General features: G+C 46.7%; 1 protein-coding gene across 4 annotated transcripts; it reads right to left on the bottom strand.

Annotated features, from left to right (window-relative positions):
* Window positions 1-1,147: 1,147 nt before the first annotated feature.
* Window positions 1,148-13,665, bottom strand: MYOT (myotilin). 4 transcript variants are annotated; one of them, XM_066329067.1, is made up of 9 exons: window positions 13,516-13,665; window positions 9,332-9,485; window positions 7,320-7,421; window positions 5,325-5,374; window positions 4,648-4,780; window positions 3,375-3,582; window positions 2,734-2,899; window positions 2,107-2,240; window positions 1,148-1,734 (listed from the first exon to the last, which is right to left on the bottom strand). In XM_066329067.1, exons 2-9 carry the CDS (start codon window positions 9,467-9,469, stop codon window positions 1,562-1,564), a joined length of 1,104 nt encoding a protein of 367 aa, XP_066185164.1. In that variant the 5' UTR covers window positions 9,470-9,485; window positions 13,516-13,665; the 3' UTR covers window positions 1,148-1,561. The 4 variants fall into 4 exon arrangements, with proteins under 4 accessions (XP_066185164.1, XP_066185165.1, XP_066185162.1 ...); XM_066329068.1 differs by having other exon boundaries at window positions 9,332-9,482; XM_066329065.1 differs by lacking the exon at window positions 13,516-13,665 and adding an exon at window positions 11,185-11,787.
* Window positions 13,666-19,536: the final 5,871 nt, after the last annotated feature.

The following is a 19,536-nucleotide window of genomic DNA, read 5'->3' as shown; positions in this document are numbered from 1 at the left end:
CAGGCAGAGGTGGGCTCTGCTCAGGGAGCACACTGAACATCACCAGGGAGAAGGGGCAAGCAGAGGACACTCACAGGCTGAATTTAGAGGGTGACAACAGCTTCTAACCTTGCTCTGCCATTTCCAGCTGTCACTAAGTCACGCTGCTGCGAGTTGAGAGCCATTCCCACTGCAGGGATGGTTTTGGGTGGATGATGTGTGGAGTAAGGAGTGAGCACTGAGTGAGGTACAGCTGACATAATGATTGCTGGTAAATGTGGGAGTCACCTCAGCTCTTCACATGACTTGTATGTGAAGACATCTGCCAGAGAAATGATGCAGACTTTCCAACCTTCCACTGGAGCCTGTGGGCAAACTGGGTACTGGTTTGAATCTGATCAGCTCCACCTCCAGATGTGCAACAGGGGTGTTATCTCAGTGTAGTTCATCACTTGGGCAGCCCAGAGGAGATGTGTGGTGGTAGAGCTGCAGGATTTTTTGGGAAATCTAATGGTCAGTGTAATGCAGTTCACATTTGGAGGGTTATTTAATGGTACAGCAATGCAGGGTGAAACTGAGGCCTCCTTTTTTCTGTTCTGCAAGATGCTTGAGGGGTTTGCTGCCTGTGCACCCTGCTGAGGAGCTCAGGCTAGATCAGCCCCCACAAATTTTCTTGTAGGAAGTACAGCTGAAAGGTCTCCAATTTTGGTTTGCTGGAATTCAGCAAAATCCTATTCCATGGTATTTAATACTGTTTTGAGCAAGGTGTCTGTGAACAGCAGCACACAAACCACTTGGGTGGCTCAAATCATCAGCTTGTTGAGAGTCAACAGCAAGATAAGTTGCAACCACTCCTTGATTAAAGGAGGGAAAACATGATAGCCCTGATGCTTCATATTATAGAGGGCAGCTTTTGGGTCAAGTGTGCAAGGAGAATAAATATTGATGTTGCCTCACTGGCATGGTGTACTGTTAATAGGGTGTCGGCATTTAGTTTATGCTGAATATTTTATATATGTCAGATGACAAATGACAGTGGGAACAGGCAGGGGAGGGGACAAGGGGAGAGCTTAGGAGGGTAAGAATCCATCTTTCCCAGGCTGCAGCTGATAGCAGACATTCAAAAGCTGCTTTTAACAGACCAAGCAAGGAAGAGTCACAGCTGATGTTGGTTATTTAAAATTTTATTTGCCTATAATTTATTCTCATAAAAACACTCTAATCTATTTGGTTTAGTATTCAGACTTCTGATATTATCACGAGTGATATTAGAGAAGCAGTACAAACCAAACTATCTTAGCATGTAACCAAGCACAGGTGGAACTAAGCCCGCCCACACTTGTAAAAACTAATTAACCTGCTTTCTTAGGCTTTCTAGTTAAAATGCAATACTCAGTTAATGGTTACAGTCACCAAACCATATAAATAAAATCTAACATGGTAAAATGGGAACAGCTGAATGTGCATGAGTCAAAGTAAAAATATGCAAGTAGGTATTTTGCTAATTAGAGCAATCACCAGTTAACTGCATCTATGTTGTAACTGTCTCTTATAGGTGTGAGGTTTTCCTCTTCATTTCCAGTTAAAGTTCATCACTTTCATACAGTCCAGACTGCTCAGCCAAACGCTGAAACTCCCCTTCTGGTGAGAAAGCCTGTTTCACATCCAGTCCTCTTCCATTAAGTGCCAAATACTTGCTAAAAGTTGGTCGAACCCGTAACTGCTTTGGGGCTGGAAGTGGCTTATTTGCATGTGCTGGAAGAGAGAGAAGAATCCTCTTTCAGTGCTTTCCCAGAGTGTGGAGACACCCATGGTAGAGCAACCCCATTGCTTTTTATCTGCAATACAAACCAGCCAGCCCTTGGGAAGAATTTAGCAGATAAACCCACATCTCAGACAACAGAGATTTATATTCACCCTCTTGCTCAGTGTCAGGGAAACCGTAGTCTTAAAAAGGGCAAAAGGACACTCCACAGTGTCCTGTCCTAAACAAAAGAGCTTTTCGCAGGATACTTTTTTTGTCTAGGAAATAAATCCTCCCAGCAGTCTGAACTTCATGAGATTAATCTTGAGGGCCAGCTCTGAATATAAGATGCACTTTCTGTGGCATTGAAACCTGGAACTTACTTGCAACCTCTAGCCTGGCGTGGCACGTGGCCACCCCTGCCCCGTTGACAGCAGACACGGTGTACCAGCCAGCATCCTTCTTGCTTGCATTATGGATCAGGAGGCAAATCCTTCCAGTATTGTCATGGAGCAAGCTGAAAAATGAAGGTGTTAATGCCCAAGTGCTTTGAGGGGGAAGGAGAGAAAGCAGAGTCAGTTTGCATGCTGAGGAGCTGAGCAAGCCCAGGACAATACTTGCACTGCACACTGTTCAGACATGAACGCTGCATTTGTGTTAGAGCCACCACTGATTCACATCCTGGCACCCCTCAGGTGGCATCAATGTGTATCCCCACACTGCACATTTCATTCCTAGAGCTGTGCTTCTCCATGGGCCCTCTACTGCTGCTGCACCCAGAGGGGCACCTGGGCACAGCTCTGTCCCTCTGTGTCCCCAAAGCACGGCTCTCAGCACCGTGCCTGGCCAGCACACGGGGCTGTGCCCCCTGTGGCACACAGCAGGGGCAGATCCAGCCTTCCAGCCTGCTGCTCTTAGAGACCAGCCCATTTACATTTGATTCAGCAAATACTGCTTGCTGTTTTCTAACACACCAATGGCCAACCCATCAGAACTCATCAGTAGGATACCTTATTCGGTCTGTATTATATTGTACCATTTCGTTGTTTCTTTTCCAGTAAATTCGAGGTGTTGGGATGGCAGAGATCTGGCATTCCAGTCTGGCTGTGTCTCCTTCAAAAACCTTTTTGCTTTGTGGCTTGAAAATGAAAGTTGGAGGCATGTGATGTTCTTTTGCTAAATTAAAGAGGAGAGATAAGGAGGAGTTACTGGAAGTGTGGAAGGCTCATGTGATGCTGGTTTTTTAAGACTTCAGGAGGCTAAATTCAGGAGGACATGTGTTCCTCATTGCATCTCCTTAGCCTGCAGGCAGTTCCCACGAGCATAAGGGTGTAGTAAACACAGTCCACTTTAGGAGAGTCAATTAACATATGTTATCAATACTGGAAAATTAATTACATTAATTAAATTAAATTCTGGGCATCTCACCATATCTAAATATCCTGATAGAAGTGACTTGAATAAATATCCTAGATGTAGTTATTAAAATGGTCTTGGAACAGGTAAGTGGATTTTTATTGTTTAAGGCTGAATATGTGGAGTGCTACCTCTGCTTCTTATTAGTTTAATGTCCCAAACACAGGGAGGAAAGCAGTAGATTGCTGAGACTTTCTCTGTGTGGCCAGGGAATTATCAGTGGTCCCAGTCTTACCAATTACTTCCACTTTTACTGTGAAAGATGCTTCTCCTGCACGGTTGACAGCCACGCATTCGTATGTTCCTGCATCAGCTGATTTGACTGCTTCAAAAATAAATGAGTGGAACCCCTTCTCTGACACTATCATTTTATGGAACTGATCCTGATGAACCATCCTTCCATTCTGGTACCACATCACATCTGGAGTCGGGAGCCCACTGACCTGTGAGGGAGAGAAGTGAAGAGTTAAAACACCTTTAAGATAAGAAAATCCCTCCCATACTGCAGGGGGTTTGATGCTGATAGGTGATCAAACCATGTTTCTACTGCAAAACTGTAGCATTGCCTAGTTTTGAATATTAATGTGATGTTGCACAGAAAAGCTCATGGAGTGCTGTGGCAAGATGAGCTGTAGCTACAAGACAGTAGCTGCTGTTCCTGCAACCCCCTGTTGTTCTCTTCTTGTAGGTGGCTTTGATCAGGCCCAAGATGCTCATTTTGGGTTCAGACTTTTGTTCCCACAACTATCACTGCAGCAGTGCTGACGCCCATAACTGACAAGGGCAGTAAATAAGCTGTCCTGCAGGCTTGCTCCAGCTCCTCCACAGCATTCAGAAGTTTAGGCAACTTGGAAGAAGATGGCTAAAGGCCATGTGTAAGTTTGGTCAGAGTTTACTGGAGCAAAGAGATTGGCAGTCATTTGGAAAAGCCCAGCCTATGAGGGAGAGCAGGGTCCTCTCTCACCCCAGGGCTGGTACAGCTGCCATGAAGTTTTAGGCCATTCTTGAGTTTTGTTTCTATTGAGGACATTTCCTTGCTGTCTGCTCCAGCAAGGGTACAGTGACCTCAGGGAAGACTCATAACGGGAGGTGTGTCCTACACAGACCTCACTGGCTGTGTGTCCACTGAAGCAGAGGAGTCCCTGTGCAAAGCCCAAGGTTCCCTGCCAAAAAGCCTTTTTTCAGCAGGGCATTAATACTCATTCTTCCCAAGGAGGTCTAGAGACATTCTGTAGTGGTCTATATTTACCATTATTTAGCTTCAATCATAATCTTAGGCAGCTAATTCCACTTACATTTTCCAAGGGAAAATGCTGAAATATTTAGCCATCTCCTGTTCCTCGGTTTCCATAGCCTGGGGAGACCCTGAACCATCTGCCTTTAGTGCTCTGGCTTATTAAAGTGCAAAGGCACTGCAGAGACCTCTCTCCAGGCCCCACAGCCCAAGAGGGAATGGAATGGGAAGGGAGAGGCTGGCAGTGGAATGGGAAGGGAGAGGCTGGCATTACTTTGAAGTCGAGCCTGCAGAACCGCCCCTCCTCAATCACAACATCTTCAGGCACTTGTGTAAAACGTGGCTGAAAAAACTTTTCCTGGATCGAGTCATGTCCACGATCATCACCTCTTGAGGACGGTCTGCTCCTGAAAATGGGACAGGAACAGTTAATTGTGGAAAAGCTACTGTAGCACAAGTGACATCAAAGCTCTGATTGTAGCTGGAGTCCCTTGACACATTTAGGAATCCAACACTACAGTTCTGGTTGGATTTTCACCTACAAGTCATAACTTTTGATCAGCCACTTCTCTTGCTCAAGTTGTTCAATTCAACACAGAAGCATGACCTTCATTACGGCCTAATATCCAAAAGAACTGACAAGAGAAATTTGGCTGTGTTTAATTTTCAAAATTTATATGAATTCAAATTATTCATATTTCTTTGACTGGAAATCAATCTTCTAGAATACAAACAGTATTTTTCCAAGGTGCTTGGAGTTTTTAAACTTCTAATGCTATGTTTAGAATTCACTGGGATCCACATCCACAAATGGTAGCATTTTAGTCTAAAGGGAGTGAATTAGTGATCACTACTTTAGCAAAAGTGGTGAGTAGTGAGATTAAACCAACATTGTCTAGAAATGCTTGAAATAAAATCTTGAAGAATAGCACAGCAAAGTTTTTGCTTTACCTTACATGTGTTGTAGGAACCTGCAGCCTGATGTTTTCTGCATTCTGGTGCTTGGAAAGAGAATAAGGAGAGGTGAATTCACTTAGAAAGATTTCTCTGTGGACTGAATGAGAATCCATTTTACGTTCATATCCTGACTGCTGCTTAAAACCAAAATGAATCTACTTCAGAAGTCACTGGGACATTAGGCAGAGGATCTTTCATGAGGACCTGACACACTCTGTGTTCACCAGAGGCTTTGCCACGGCAGAACTTCTCACTGCTGCCCAGGTGATGGGTGCAGCAGCTTTGTCTGGCACACAAAGTTTTCTGCCAGCCCATAACCTTTGTTAGAGAGAAGCAGGGCTCCTGGAAATATCTAAACTGAGAGCTGAGTACAGAGTGTCCTTCCCCACAGCAGGAATAGAAGTGGAATCGCTGGCAAGAGCCTTGTATTGTGCCCACTTAAATATGGTACCAGCAATGATGGACACATGCTGAGCTGGAAAATACTTTTCTTTCTAGATCACAGCACCAGCTAAGCTCGCTGACAAGTCTGCAATCACATGACTAAATCTGCTAAAGCACCCAGGATTGATTCCTGTTAGGAGCTGGGACGTTTGGAAAATGCAAGAGAGTTTGGTGCCAGCGACTCGTTTTAGCAATGGAGTCAGAGAGAGCAAATGCGGCCTGAAAATTTCTGGAGTGTTTTTATTGAACCATCCCAGTCAGTGTTTGGTTCTGTGCTCTGCAGCCCAGTCCTGTGGGATATTTAAGCCTGGGTTTAAACTTCAAGCACAGAGGCAGTTTTAAGTTCAGAGGAAACATTGCTGGGCTGAGTTCAATGTGCAGTCCAAAGGCAATTGCCTGTATCTGCTCATTTACACAAGTTCTGTACAGCTATTACTGGTCCTGTCAAATGATGCTGTAGTGATGAAGTTGCTGATGATTCTAATGACCTGTCACATGGACTGAGTTACGTTCCTGAGGAATCAGGAGGTTGAATGAATCAGTGACTACAATATTTAAAAATAAGACTGAACAACGGGAGTAAGGTGTCCCAAACATAAGTCAATCTCTGCTTCCAATGTTCTTTTTTTAAAGCAGCATTTCACACACACTGAAAAGTTGTCAGTCATCCTGTTTTGACTGAGTATTTCCTTGTTCTCTGCAAAAGATGAGGCTTCCCTTGCTGTCTGACATTAAAAAATTTCCCTTCTTTTCTGCTCTTGCCAGGCTGGGGAGAAATAGCTCAAACTGTGTGTTCCTCCTTTGCTGTGATCTGAAGTGTCTGTTCCATGCAGGAATTCTGCTGAGGGCACTTTGGCAGGTGTATGCCTGCTCCTGGCTCTCTGCTGCCTGCAGTAGGAGGGGTGTTTCCTTTCCTGCACAGGAACCCAGTGCCATACCAGACGTTTCCACTAACTTTGAGCACAGAAATGCCAAAGAGAGCTTCTAACTGGCCTGAATAACCAACAAACGATGCAAGTCTCCAACTAAAACACTTTGGAAAATGCCAGTAATGATAGATTCTTGTCTATCAGCATGTGGGCTGCTGAAATAACTGCTTTGCATTCTCTTAATGGTTGAAGGCCCCTGGAAGGGCTAAACCCAGCCAATCCCAGCCCAAGGCCGTGACCTCTTGAAGCCAATGTCACTTATTCCGAACAGGGACAGGTGTAAACCTTGTTGTCCTGGCCAAGGCTGGGTACCTGGCTCCCTCATGGTGCTGCTCCCTGCCTGTCACAGGCACTGGGTGCTGTGCTGTGCAGCAGCTGTTGTAATTCCTCCCTGGAGAGGTCATTCCTACAGATCAGTCACAGCAAGGGAATGCTGCTTCAATTTTCCCCCTCGGCCATCACCCTGTGAAAACACCCAAGCCCTGCCATGGAGAGCTCTGAGCCATCCCCTCAGAGCAAATAAACCAAATAAACCCCATCTCTGCCCCACCCAGGCACCGGCAGCCCACAGCACAATCACAGGGAACCCTTGCTCTAGAGGCAGGTCCCCAGTTACCTGTGCGTTCTGCATGTTGTCCTCGCCCTGTGTGTCCAGCACAGAGGCAGCATTCACTGGCCCCAGCAGCCTGCGAGCCATTCTCTCCTCATAAGTCAAGCGCTGAAAGCAGAGTGGAGAGCAACTCTACTCAGAAGTCCATTTACTATTTCAGATCAGCTTGTTAAGAGCACATTAATAGGCCACAAATTCAGGATGTTGTCAATGGAAGCGGGAGCTCAGCAGAAGCCCCACGTCTGGCCCAAAGGGTTTGCAGTCTGTGATGCCAACTGAAGTCAGCCTCAATATATACAGCACTGAAATGGATAAAAGATTAAACTGCCTGTTCATCAAAGCCTCCCTAATGCCATCTGTGGCCTTCCACTCCTCCCCTTTCTCTGCTGGGATTATTTATGGGTAGCTGATGGCATCATCCTCAGAAGCCAGAGTAATTCCCAGGGTACCTTTCTGTTAAGGTTGGGAAAACCTCCCAAATCATTCAGCTGTGGAGCTGGAAGCATGATGGATGCTCCCAAAAAAAGCAAGAGCCACAGCAGAAGCAGGCACAGCTAGAGAGGAGCACCACTGCCCCTGAAAGCCCTGGGGAGGTTTATGCCAGCACATCTGCAGGGTGCAATGCTGTGAGCTGTCTGGGGAGGAGGCAAGGACACCTTTCAGGCATGACACAGTAAGTTCCTACAATCTGGATGTGGCACACAGGGATAAAAATGAGCAGAGCTAAATTCAAACTCTGTCAGTTGGGTTCCCTTAGAAAAGTGTGTTACTGCCCTGGGCACCAGAACACCTGACACTCTGCTGCCCACGAAGTTTAACTCAGGTTTGGATTCTGTGTCACGAGGACAAGCTCTGACTGAATTTCTACTTCTGTACAGATACACGTGTGTCTACTGCTGGGTGGGGAAAGGTTAGGGAGCCTTGTGGGACTTTTCTTTAGAAGAGAGCACAAGACCTTTAGCAAAACCTGTGAGAGCTGAATATCCCTGAGGTCCTTACGTGTGTATCAAGTGTGGCTGAGATTGGCCAGTTGGCTCAGACGCTGCTGGAGGACAAGGGGAGGAGGACACAGTGCTGATTGCATAAGCCTTATTTTTAGCCTGGCTTCCTATGGGAAGGAAAGCTGACTTGCTATGACAAGCTTTCTTACAGCACATAGGACATTCTTGTCTAGGGGCATATTCAGTCAGGTTTTTTTCCCCATTCAGTATTTAAAATTACATATATGACACAAACTTGTTCTCACTGATGATCATGAAAACACGCCTTTCTACTTCAGGGGAAAGTAGATGGAAACTTTAAACACTGGCCTTTTACCAGTCTGCCTCCAGCCACCAGAAAGGTTCCCACATTAGAAACCTGCCTGCTCTAGATTGCTGCAGTGGGCTTCCCCAGTGGTAGCAAATTTTTCTGCCAAATTTTGATTTCTTGGCAAAGGGGATCCCACTGTGACCCTCTGCAGAATAAATAAATAAGTACCAAGACTAAAAACCTACTTATAGGAGACAGATTTTATGATAAAAGCTCATATAATTTCTTTCATTTATTGTTGTCCATATAAAAAGAAAAAATTTACCCCATTTGGCGGTGATCATATAAAAAGAAAAAATTTACCCTATTTGGTGGTGGTTCCTAGAATGAATTTTCAAATATTCCAATTTTTCCTCAGGTTCTAATGATTTTGAGATATTTATTAACCCCCAGTGTTGAAAACCAGGCGGTAGTCGTGTCTAGAGAACGGAGGCATTCTCCTTGGATTTTTAATTTTCTGTGGATGTGATGTTCAACACGATCCCCAGAAAGGAGCCACAGCTCTAAACATGTTCCTTTTTGTTTCACATTGAAAGAATGTTCTGGTCATAAATGGCTTTTGCTCTCATAGGATATGCTGAGGTTCTGAGTAAAGGTCTTTGGGCAGTGCTGCTCCTGCATTTCCTTCTGCTTTTAGCTCAGTTTAGGGAAGTAGAAGCAGTTTCTGCCCCCCTGCTCGCACTACTGAGAGCTCTTGAATCCCTCACCTGGTTGCCATTCTGGAGAAGGCTGTCTTTGCATCGGAGTTTCTTTTCCAAGTCCTGGATGAGGGCCTCTTTTGTTCCTCGAATTTCTTGGTCTGATGTCTTCTGCATAGAGTTGATGCTGGCTTGTTTGTTATACATGGGCTGCGAGTAACTACTCATGCAGGGAGAGAAAACAAAGTTATTTCCATAGGCCTGCTGGATTACTTGCTACAGCTTCACAGAATGCACGGGAAAATGTGAGCCTGCCTCATAAAAACTGTGGTTCAAATGGACCCACAAAGCCTCTGGGAGGTGAACGGGCCAAGTTGGGTAATTGAGTATCAAAACCTTAAGGGGAAGAAGCACCATGATGCAGCCAAGTCACTGAGTGCTCTCCCACAACTCGTTCAGCATCCCTATATCCTCACAGCCTGACCCTGCAATGCACGGGATACAGTCAGCTCCTGGAGCTGGGTACAACCTCTGATTCTGACAGATGCCAGGAAGAGAGGAGCATCCATCAGAACAGGTTGCAAAGGTCTGCTGGAGGTCACAGCACTCTGTCCCGACAGGCTCTGACCTGCTTTGTGACCTGCTTGTGTTCAGAAATTATTTCCATTCCAAACCCTCCTCCTCCTGTTGCCTGGGAATTTGTCCTGCTGACCAGACTAGAGTAGAAGTGTTATAACTCCAGAATACTCCCAGTACTCCTTGGACTTAATAACTTAATGTGAGTTGTAACTTTAAAACTTGAGTGATTTGCCCAACAGGTGAATACATTTCACGTCCCTGTTTGCTTATTAGTAGCGTGATTGGTAAAATAATTCCTCATCTCACCACGTGTTGCCTTTAAGAGCAGTTTATATGAAAAGCATAGTGAAGCACCCAAGCTCTCTGTATGGAAACAAAAAACCCCAGACTACAAACAGAAACCCCAGCAGCCACAAACTCCAGCTGTGTCCAAAGCCCCCACACTACTGCAGGACTTGAGGAAACACTCCTCAGTTAACCCAACCCATCTTACCTTCCCCCTTCCCTCAGTGCTGCGATTCAGAAAACAGACAGAAATATTCTGATTTCCTGAGTGCAAACTGACACTTAAACCTGGATTTATATCCGAGTCAGCAGGACCCCCTGCTCCTATCAACTTTCCAATATCTCACTTTATGCACATTCTACCCTGACTTTCCCCAGGACCTCCAGCTGATACTGGCAGGAATACAAGTTGGTGAGAAGGCAAGGCCCAGCTCCCTTTGAGATCTCACTGACCTTGGAAGATATTTGGATTGCAGCCCAAAGGCAAAATGATATAATACACATTCAGGAAAGAATTTAGTCTTTGGTCTGAACGGGTAAAATTTTCAAGGGACTGCCTTTCTTCTACATGTATGATTAATAAAAGGGGTCTTGTAGGTGAGTTTAGATCCACATCATGATGCGGAATCTGAAAATACTGCTGAGGCTTGCTAGGACTCTCTAAGTTGTTTAAGTATGGGGAATACTTCTGCCTTCCCCCTGTCTCCCTGTTCACAGGCCATGTTTTTTGGAAAGAAATTAATTTGAGATGGGTGCCTGTCCTCTGTTTTAAATAACCTTAAGAGATTTCTGTCAAATCAAACTGAACAAACCAAACCAGCTCCAGAAAACGCACAGAGCAGCCTGTGACATGCCCACTGTGCAGTTTACTTCCCACACAAGGGCAGGCACTCAGCCTCCTAACCCGACTCTGAGTTCTGCCTTGGCCACCAGCAGTCAGTGGGGGCTGTGCCATCAGCCGGGCCAGCCCGGTGCTTTACCAGGGTTTGGGATGGGAGTGCTGGGGACAGGCCAGGCCAGAGGGAAGCAGGGCAGGTTAGCAGGCTGTGTATACTTACTGAGGTTCCATGGGAGAAGGAGCTGGGCTGTTATAGTCGGGCTGCGAGGGGAGCACTGAGCACAGGAAGGCTGCGGGGGATTGGTTAGGCATGGGTAGAAGCCTCTGCCCAGATGATGAGCTAGCAGGAGACTGCGCAGATGCAGGTGTGATGGGGTATGTGGACTCCTTAGGGGCACTACAGGAAGGTGAGGAGAGCGTGATTGAAGAGCTCAGCGATGACGAGGAGGAGAATTTCTGCCCGCTGGGGTTACGAGGCTGTATGAGGATGGAGGACTGTTTGATCTCTCTGCTTGGCTCTGTAGAGGCTGCAGGTCCTGGAGGCTGCTGTTGCCCTTGACACACATTCTTAGACTGGATAAAGTGTTTTGGACGTTCGTAGTTAAACATGGTTGGTTGGCACATAGAGGAAACGGATGGGAGATTAGGGACACTCATAGGAGAGGTTTCCCGGCTGTCCTGGGTTTTTGTTGGTGATAATTGGCTTTGGATAGGTGGCTGGTAAAAGCTAGGTGGTAGGCCACAAAAGTTTTCTTGGTTGGGCTCCTGGATAGAATGGAACCCTTGCCTTGCAGAATAGAGGCTTTCTTGGAGTGGATTTTCCCTTAAGGAAGACAATACAGATAAAATAAATTGTACGTCACAAGCTGAACCACAGAAATACTGTGCTCTGAGCAGTCATTAGCAATCCAAACACTATGAAGGTAAAGTCCAACTAAATTAAGATTTGAACCTAAAATAAAGTTATTTAGGATTTATTAGAACTGTCCCACAACTGTACGAGCATTTTGGGTTACAATAACAACAACTCAGTCTGCCTGGCTCAGGTGCAATGATCACCATGCTTGTCTCATATGCCAGAGCCCAGTAAATTCTAAAGGAAACAGCAATTGGTTAACCACCTGCCTAAGTCTACAGATATACACAGATACTACTGCTAAGTCAGGTAATTTCCCATGTATCATCTTAACTAAAGATCCCTGGATCCTGCTGGTTTGTGCCCTGTCAAAATGCTAAACGTATTATTTCCCAGAACCAGCTATCTGTGCCAAGAAATTCCTCGTACCATAGGGAAACATGAAAGTTTCACTTTCTTTTAAGTCTAAACCCACACTTTTGAAACCAAATCTCCTGATTTTTTCCTCTAATGGGTTTTGAATTCAGAGCTTCTAATACCCAGCTGAGATTTGGGATTAGAATGCCAAGGACTGTGTGTCTCTGTTTGAGGTGATTTCCTGAGATTTGCTATTAAGGCTGCTAATTGCTGGAATGATATGAACTGCAAGATAGGGTAGGACAAGCTGAGCTGCTCAGAGTCCTGCATTTATTTTGCAGGTGTTTGATATCTAAATCTGGGCTTTCCATCAGTTCAAGACCTGGGAACATTTCACTGAGCAAGCTTTTTTAAATGGACAAGTGACTTCAGCTCCAGGATAAATAAATAATCCCCCAAAATAAACATAAAGCCGGCAATAAAAAAATATAAATTAAAAGAGAGAGAGAGAGAGAGAGAGAGAGAGACTATAAATCCCCACAGTTACATGTGCTGGAAAATATTGTAATCTTGCCCCACTGAGATCAGCTGTTTCACTGCTATATATACCCAGTATATTGTATTCCTCTCGTTGGAGAGCCTGGAGAAGGGCTCCACGAGGTCATAAATTCCCACGGGGGGAGATAACTGGAGACGTTGCTCTGATATTAAAGACTTAAGGTTTTCATTTCCTAAAGGTAATCGTCAATATTAGTTGTGAATTAGCCGTAAGTAAACAGAGACCTTATAGTAAAAATTCCCTAACTTTTCCCCTGTCATGCTCTTGGAATTTGAAGCTGGCTCAAATTTTTGGAGCACGTCCACACTATGTCCTCATTCACTGGTGCAGAAAACTCGTTAAGTCTTGTCTTTACCCCATTTTTATATCACTACCTGCGCAGGGATTGGTACACTCATTGTACCACAAGCTGTGGGCAGCAACCAGCGTTCACTTTGTTTTCTAGAACCCTGCACTTAGCCAAGCTCTGATGCACAGCAAGGTATAAGCCATGATTTCCTCAAGTCGTTCCACCTTGATTTGGGAAGGGAAAAAAAAATAAAAAATCCGAAGAGACATTTGACCTCACGAAATGAAAGCAGCAAGTAACAACAGGGACAGTCTGCCTGTTGACACCCAAACCCAGGTTTTTGGCTCTGTCCCGCCCACGTTCCTTTGACACGGCCGCTCCCCAAAGGTACGGCTGCCCCTCGGCACTCCCGGCTGCGGCCCCACCGCCGCCTCCCGAGCCAGCCTCCGAGGGAAAGGCGACGTGGAAAAAACCCGAACGGGCACCTTACCTACAGCCTAGGAGCTGTCACCGGGGCCGGTATTTTGGGAAGGGACGGTCATTCACCGGCCCGGGCTGTCATAGCCGCCCTCTGCGCGGCGGTACGAGACCGGAGGCTTTAATGTGCTGCCAGCGGTGACACCGCGGGACCTGCGTGTCCCCGGCCCCCGCCGCTGTCACAATAAGAGTCTCCGCAGCCCGGACACCGTGTGAGGGCCGGCCCTTGGGCAGGTGCCCGCGGGCAGCGCTGGCAGCGCCCGGCGCTCCGGGCTCCGCTCCCGGGGCCGCGGCTGCTGCGGGCCGCCCGTCCCGGCTCTGCCCCAGGCTCTATCCCGGCTGTGTGCGGGCTGTGTCCCGGCTGTGTGCGGGCTGTGTGCGGGCTGTGTGCGGGCTGTGTCCCGGCTGTGTGCGGGCTGTGTGCCGGGCTCTATCCCGACTGTGTCCCGGGCTCTATCCCGGGCACTATCCCGACTGTGTCCCGGCTGTGTCCCGGCTGTGTCCCGGCTGTGTGCGGGCTGTGTGCCGGGCTCTATCCTGGGCACTATCCCGGCTCTGCCCCAGGCTCTATACCGGCTTTGTCCCGGGCTCTCTCCCAGGCACTATCCCGGCTCTGTCCCGGGCTCTATCCCGACTGTGTCCCGGCTCTATCCCGGCTCTGCCGCGGCTCTGTCCTGGCTGTGTCCCGGGCTCTCTCCCGGGCTCTATCCCAGCTCTATCCCGGCTCTGCCCCGGGCTCTATCCCGACTGTGTCCCGGCTGTGTCCAGGCCATGTCCCGGGCTCTATCCCGGCTCCATCCCGGCTCCATCCCGGCCCCGGATCACCGGGCTGGCGGCGGGCACAGCCCCGGCCCCGCTGGCCCCGTCCCGCCCCGCGGCTCAGCGCTGCCGCTCCCGGGGTCGTCCCCGGCTCAGCGGAACGGGGAGAACCGAAGAAGTCGCCAGTTTTTGTACAGAAAAGCAGCTGTTCTGCCCATAGCAGCGCCAGGGAGCAGCGAGCAAGGACCGCTGCAATAAACGCCCCTAAATCCTACTTTGTTATCCCAAGCGACTTGCCCAGAGAGGCTGTGACTGACCCATCCCTGATGTTGAAGGCCGCCTTGGATGGGTCCCTGAGCAACCTGGTCTAGTGAAAGGTGTTTCCTGCCTATGGCAGAAAAAAGGGTCCTCTTTGGTGTCCTTTCCAACCCAAACCATTCTATAGTTCTAAATTCATTCTTTAATTCATTTACTAACGGTTTGTAGCTAATTGCCTCTGTAGTGATGAAACTCTGGCACTGATTTTAAGGCTATGCACTTGAAGGCAGCAGATATCCTAGAGCCGGATTTAGAGGTGGTTTGAACCCCCCCAGCCGCAGACCCGAGCTCTCTCTCCCTCCGTGCCCCGGGCCACCTCCCCCGGCCCCGGGGCCACCCACAGCCCGCTCCGTGCGGGCTCGGGATGTGTCTGAGCAGTCATAAACTGAGTGACAAACCTAGCCTTGTGGAAAGAATGTGATAAGAATATGGTAAATAGTAATATTTTGCTGCTGGCGTTTGTCATTACAGCTATTTACGTGGATTTAAAAAAATGCAGCTGTGGTGTTTTCACCAGAGCAGCAGCAGATCCTGCTGGCAGGTTAGGTGATTTGTACCCCTTGAATCACCAGCTTCAATGCCTAATTGCATCTTAAATTAGCACGATAGTGTTTTAAATATCTTAATTATACTTCGGCAACCCTCGCCTATTGTTTAAACACACCCCAAGCCCGAAAATTCTGAGCTGCCTCCCATCTCCCTTCTCTATGCCCGTGAGTCTGTCAGCACAGCGATCCTCAAGAGGTTAATCCACCTCCAGTGTTTGTATTTAAACATCGCCCCATCGTTCGTGAACCAAAACTACAGAGCAGGTGTTAATTGAGTGCTAATTTATATAAATTCCTCTCGTGAAAGTGATTAAGGGAGGGAATTCGTCCCTAGTTGTCGGAGGTTAATTGCTTTTTACATAAAAAACCAAACACAAACAAACAAAAGTAAAATAATTAAAAAGAGGCGGTTTGCCCAAAGAGAGACGAGTACTCGAAAACAAGGTACGTGGATGAAACCACTGCCCTGCAGGAAGCTGTGAGCACGGTAAAGGTCAGGCTCCGTGCTCAGACAGGCTCCCTGGCTTCACACCAGCCTCAACTTAGCACTAAAGTTGGCTGCCAGGCATCAGTTTAAGGACAGTTTACACACTTAAAAAGACTGCACACAACCGGGACAGCTTGTGTGAAAGAGAAGGAACAGAAAAACGTGACATCCAGAAGGTAGGAAAAAGGTGAAAGAACTGGAAGCTGAACTGATGAAGGCAGAGGAATAAATCTCACCTCCTGTGCCAAGTAACTTAATAGTGCTGTGACCAGCACTGCGAGGTGTCAGAAATCAGCTTTTCTGTCCTTCAGTTTACTCTCTAAGAATGATGCCCTGCTGTTTCTGATTGGGTTCTTTCTCCTCATTGCTTGAGTCAGAGCAAAAAAAATGCCTAGAAAAAGAGTTAAGGATCTGTTGCTTATTAATTAAGATACTTAAAAGCTACCTAAAATACCTGGCGGTATATTAGTGCCTGAAGCCCCTTCTTTTGCTTGGATTGAGTTTCTTTAATGAAGTTAATAATCAAAACTGGTTTTATCCTGCTTCCTCAAGGCTATTGAGGCCACTTGTAAGCTGCAGGTGTAAAGGGCTCAGAAAGGAGTAGCTGATAGTGACAGTCTCGTCGAATTGCATTCTCCAGCTTTTGTGGAGTGCCTGTTGCTAGGCAATAATTGAGAGAATATGGGAACAAGAATTTCATTCATTTTTAGCTATTCCCAGTAATGACTTTGCTCTGTCATCACTGCCTTTGTTGGTATTTGCCTTTGGTAATACATTTGCAACCACATACACTACATGAGGGAATTATATGCTAAATCTGACTAACAAGACAGTTATTTTACAGCCAGCCATCAGCTATGATTGCTGAGTTTGAGGTAACAGCAACATTTACAATGCTGAGTCACATTCATAATGATGTTTCAAAGCACCTGGCAGTATGTCTGTGGGATTTAAAGGTATTTAAATTCTCATAGATGGGTATATCTAGAAATTTTTATAGTTTCTCTCTGTATTTTGAGATGTCCAAAGTCTGGACTAGTTAATGTTTTTTGTTTATATTTATTTATATATATATACATATGTAACCTGCATTTTTAAGAGCCATTACATAGCTGATTTTGGTGGCATGGTAAATCCCTTTATGCATTAGGGTCTGCTTAGGGTCTCAGCTGACTTCCCTGGAGTGAGCCTGGATTTCATAGAAGGGCTTAAAACGAAAATGAGAGCTTCCTCTTAATGATCTGCTGCTCGTTATTGAAGCAAACCCATTTTTACTCAGTAATTTAGCAAAAAAGTAACTCTCCTGCGTGGAGACATCCGTATTGAAAAATGATCTCTCCCATAGTAAAATTTAAAGGAGGGTGTTCAGAATTGTTAAAATAACTGGTTAGGTAAAATGGCTGAGTACATCCAAAAATAATCTCTAAGCCAGGGAATGCTTTCTGTCAGGGACAGCCGTTTCCCCACTCTGTAACAGGATCACTGCAGCTGCAGGCTGGCACTCAGCTGGGGCAGGCACACGTCTGCCTCCACGTAGCTCTCAGTGTCACTGACAGGACTGAGGGAATCCTCTGCTGGGCTTGGATGGCTGAACTGTCACCATCCAGGGTCATTATTGTGTCTATAAACCCCTGAGAAACCCTCCAGAATGGGGATGACATTACCAATCTATGCATTCTGACTTCTCTGGAGCAATCAAACAGGATAACTGATAATGAAATAAGTGTACAGCGACCTGAGAGCTGCATTTGGGATGGAAATTGGATCAAGTCTTTTTATAAAGTGGAATACTTTGTTACTGGGGGAGAATCTCCGACTCCTGAGTGTCCCTACCATGGCGTGGGACAGTTTTCCTTCTATCCAGTGGGTCACTGGTTTAGTGCTTTTTTCCTCCACAGAGTGCTTTGCAGGTCCTGTCTGCCCCATGCTTATGGATCTTGAGTTTTATTGCTGTCTTTCTGAATTGGAAAGAGAAACGTGAGGTGATGCCAAGGCCACCAAGGAAGGTGGTGGCAACAGGATTGTACCTTGAGATTTTCCAGGTACTATAATCTTTGCCTCATGCCCTGCTGTAGAGCCAAAGGTCTCCTAGAGGACAGTTATTTGGGGTGATGCTTTTAAGTTACTCACAGAGAGGCACTCCTGCAAACGACATCAGGCACTCCCCTGATGCTTTAGGTGGTTATACACTGGTGAAATAGAGCCTGTGACCTGCCAGGCTGGTGCTGCACACTGTCACTGTCACCCAGGCAAGCAGCTCAGGCTACTGCATATGCCTGATCCCTGTCAGGGTAAGGGGCACTGGGCTGTGCAGCTGGGAGCACTGCAAGTTCATGCCTCATGTGTTGTGAAAAGCTGACCCAGGGGTGTGATTTCCTCTCTGTCTTACCGCAGAGGTGAAGCCTGAGGTGAATTTTCATAAGCTCCATGGAAATCTTCAGCTTGGCTCTTGGAGTTCTTCTGACCAAAGGCTGTGGCTGCTGCTCGAGTGGCCAGCCCAGGGCTCTCTGGGCTGTAGGATGGCACAGCAGCTGCCCCACGGTCCTTGGCTCCTGCCTGGCTGTTCCTGGGGAAGGTGGGTTTCTTCATGGTGACCTGCACAGCTGGCCTGGGGGCAGCACCCCCAAAGCTTTCCAGCTCTTTAGCTCCTGGAAGTAGAATTGTCCCCATGTCAGGTAGGAAGCAGTGGGGACTCACCAGTACAGCACTGCAATAACACGGGATGGGAGACTGGAATGTCTGAGCAGGTGGATGAGGCTCATTATGAGGCACAGACTGAAACCTGCACAGCTGCATGAGCCAAACCTGCCTGCTGGCCAGGGCTGGTGAGCTCTGGGGATGTGCCAGGTGCTGCTCTGCTTGCAGATGGCTTCCAGCACGAGCCAAACTGGTCAGGTTTGGCTCATGCTGTGTTTATACCATAAACAAGGTACAGACACTGCCAGTGTGTGGGCCAAGCTGGAATCCCTGGAGGGATGGAGCTCAAGGATGAGACTCCTCTGAGAGAGGGAACAGCATCTCCACCTTGTCATCCTTGACTCAGCAAGAAGAGGGACCAAAAGCACAAACACAGAACAACTTGCATCCAGCTTTGAGAGGTACCCAAGCAGACTGCATTTTTTTGGAATTTCTCTTTTTTTGAGCCTAACAAAATTGTTTGGGTCTAGCTTCTGCTTGGGAAATATCTGTGATTCTGCCTGATATTGAGCAACAGCAAATTCTTTTGTCCTTAGTTGCTCAACACAGAAATCCATGTGCTTACCTGGGGAAACAGAGAGATGTGCACTGGAGGCTGCAGAGCCAAATTCATTTTCAGCAACACATTTAAATATTCCAGAGTCTTCTGGAAAAGCTTCTGTAATAACCAGGGTGCAAACTTCCTCTGAAATAAGAGATTCAGGCATGATGTTAACCTGTAGGAAGTGCACTTTACAGGGCTCTTTATTTAGTGATGTGGATTGGCATTAATAAAGTGCAAAAAAAGTGATATAGAGGGCATAGGAAGTCAAGGGCTTTAGAAGGAGCAAGATTAAAGAAGACTCTTCCTGTGACATTAATGAAACAAAGCACATTACTTTTTTTTTTTTTCCCTAAATTCTGTCTTTCCTTGCACAAGTTTAAAATATTATAGGTCAGAATGGTTGATATGCCTTCTCCTACCACAGGGAACTACTCTTCATTGGCTGAATGTAAAAGGATTGATGCCTTTTTCTATGGTAGTGGAAAAAAAATCAGGGCCTTTCAGGTGCTTGCAGCAAAATTAAGAACTTGAATGGTCTTGGCCCAACTGACTATTATCTTCTGGCTACCTTTGGACATTATTGTTTTATTTTGGATTAGGTGGGAAATACTGAGTGTGGTGAAGAGTCTAACAAAAAGTGCATAGTGTACTTACCAGGAACTGCTGATGAACAAGCCTCTG

The sequence above is a fragment of the Sylvia atricapilla genome, chromosome 14, assembly GCF_009819655.1.
Source record: "Sylvia atricapilla isolate bSylAtr1 chromosome 14, bSylAtr1.pri, whole genome shotgun sequence".
Classification (NCBI taxonomy): Eukaryota; Metazoa; Chordata; class Aves; order Passeriformes; family Sylviidae; genus Sylvia; species Sylvia atricapilla.
This window is presented reverse-complemented; position numbering and strand designations above follow the sequence as displayed.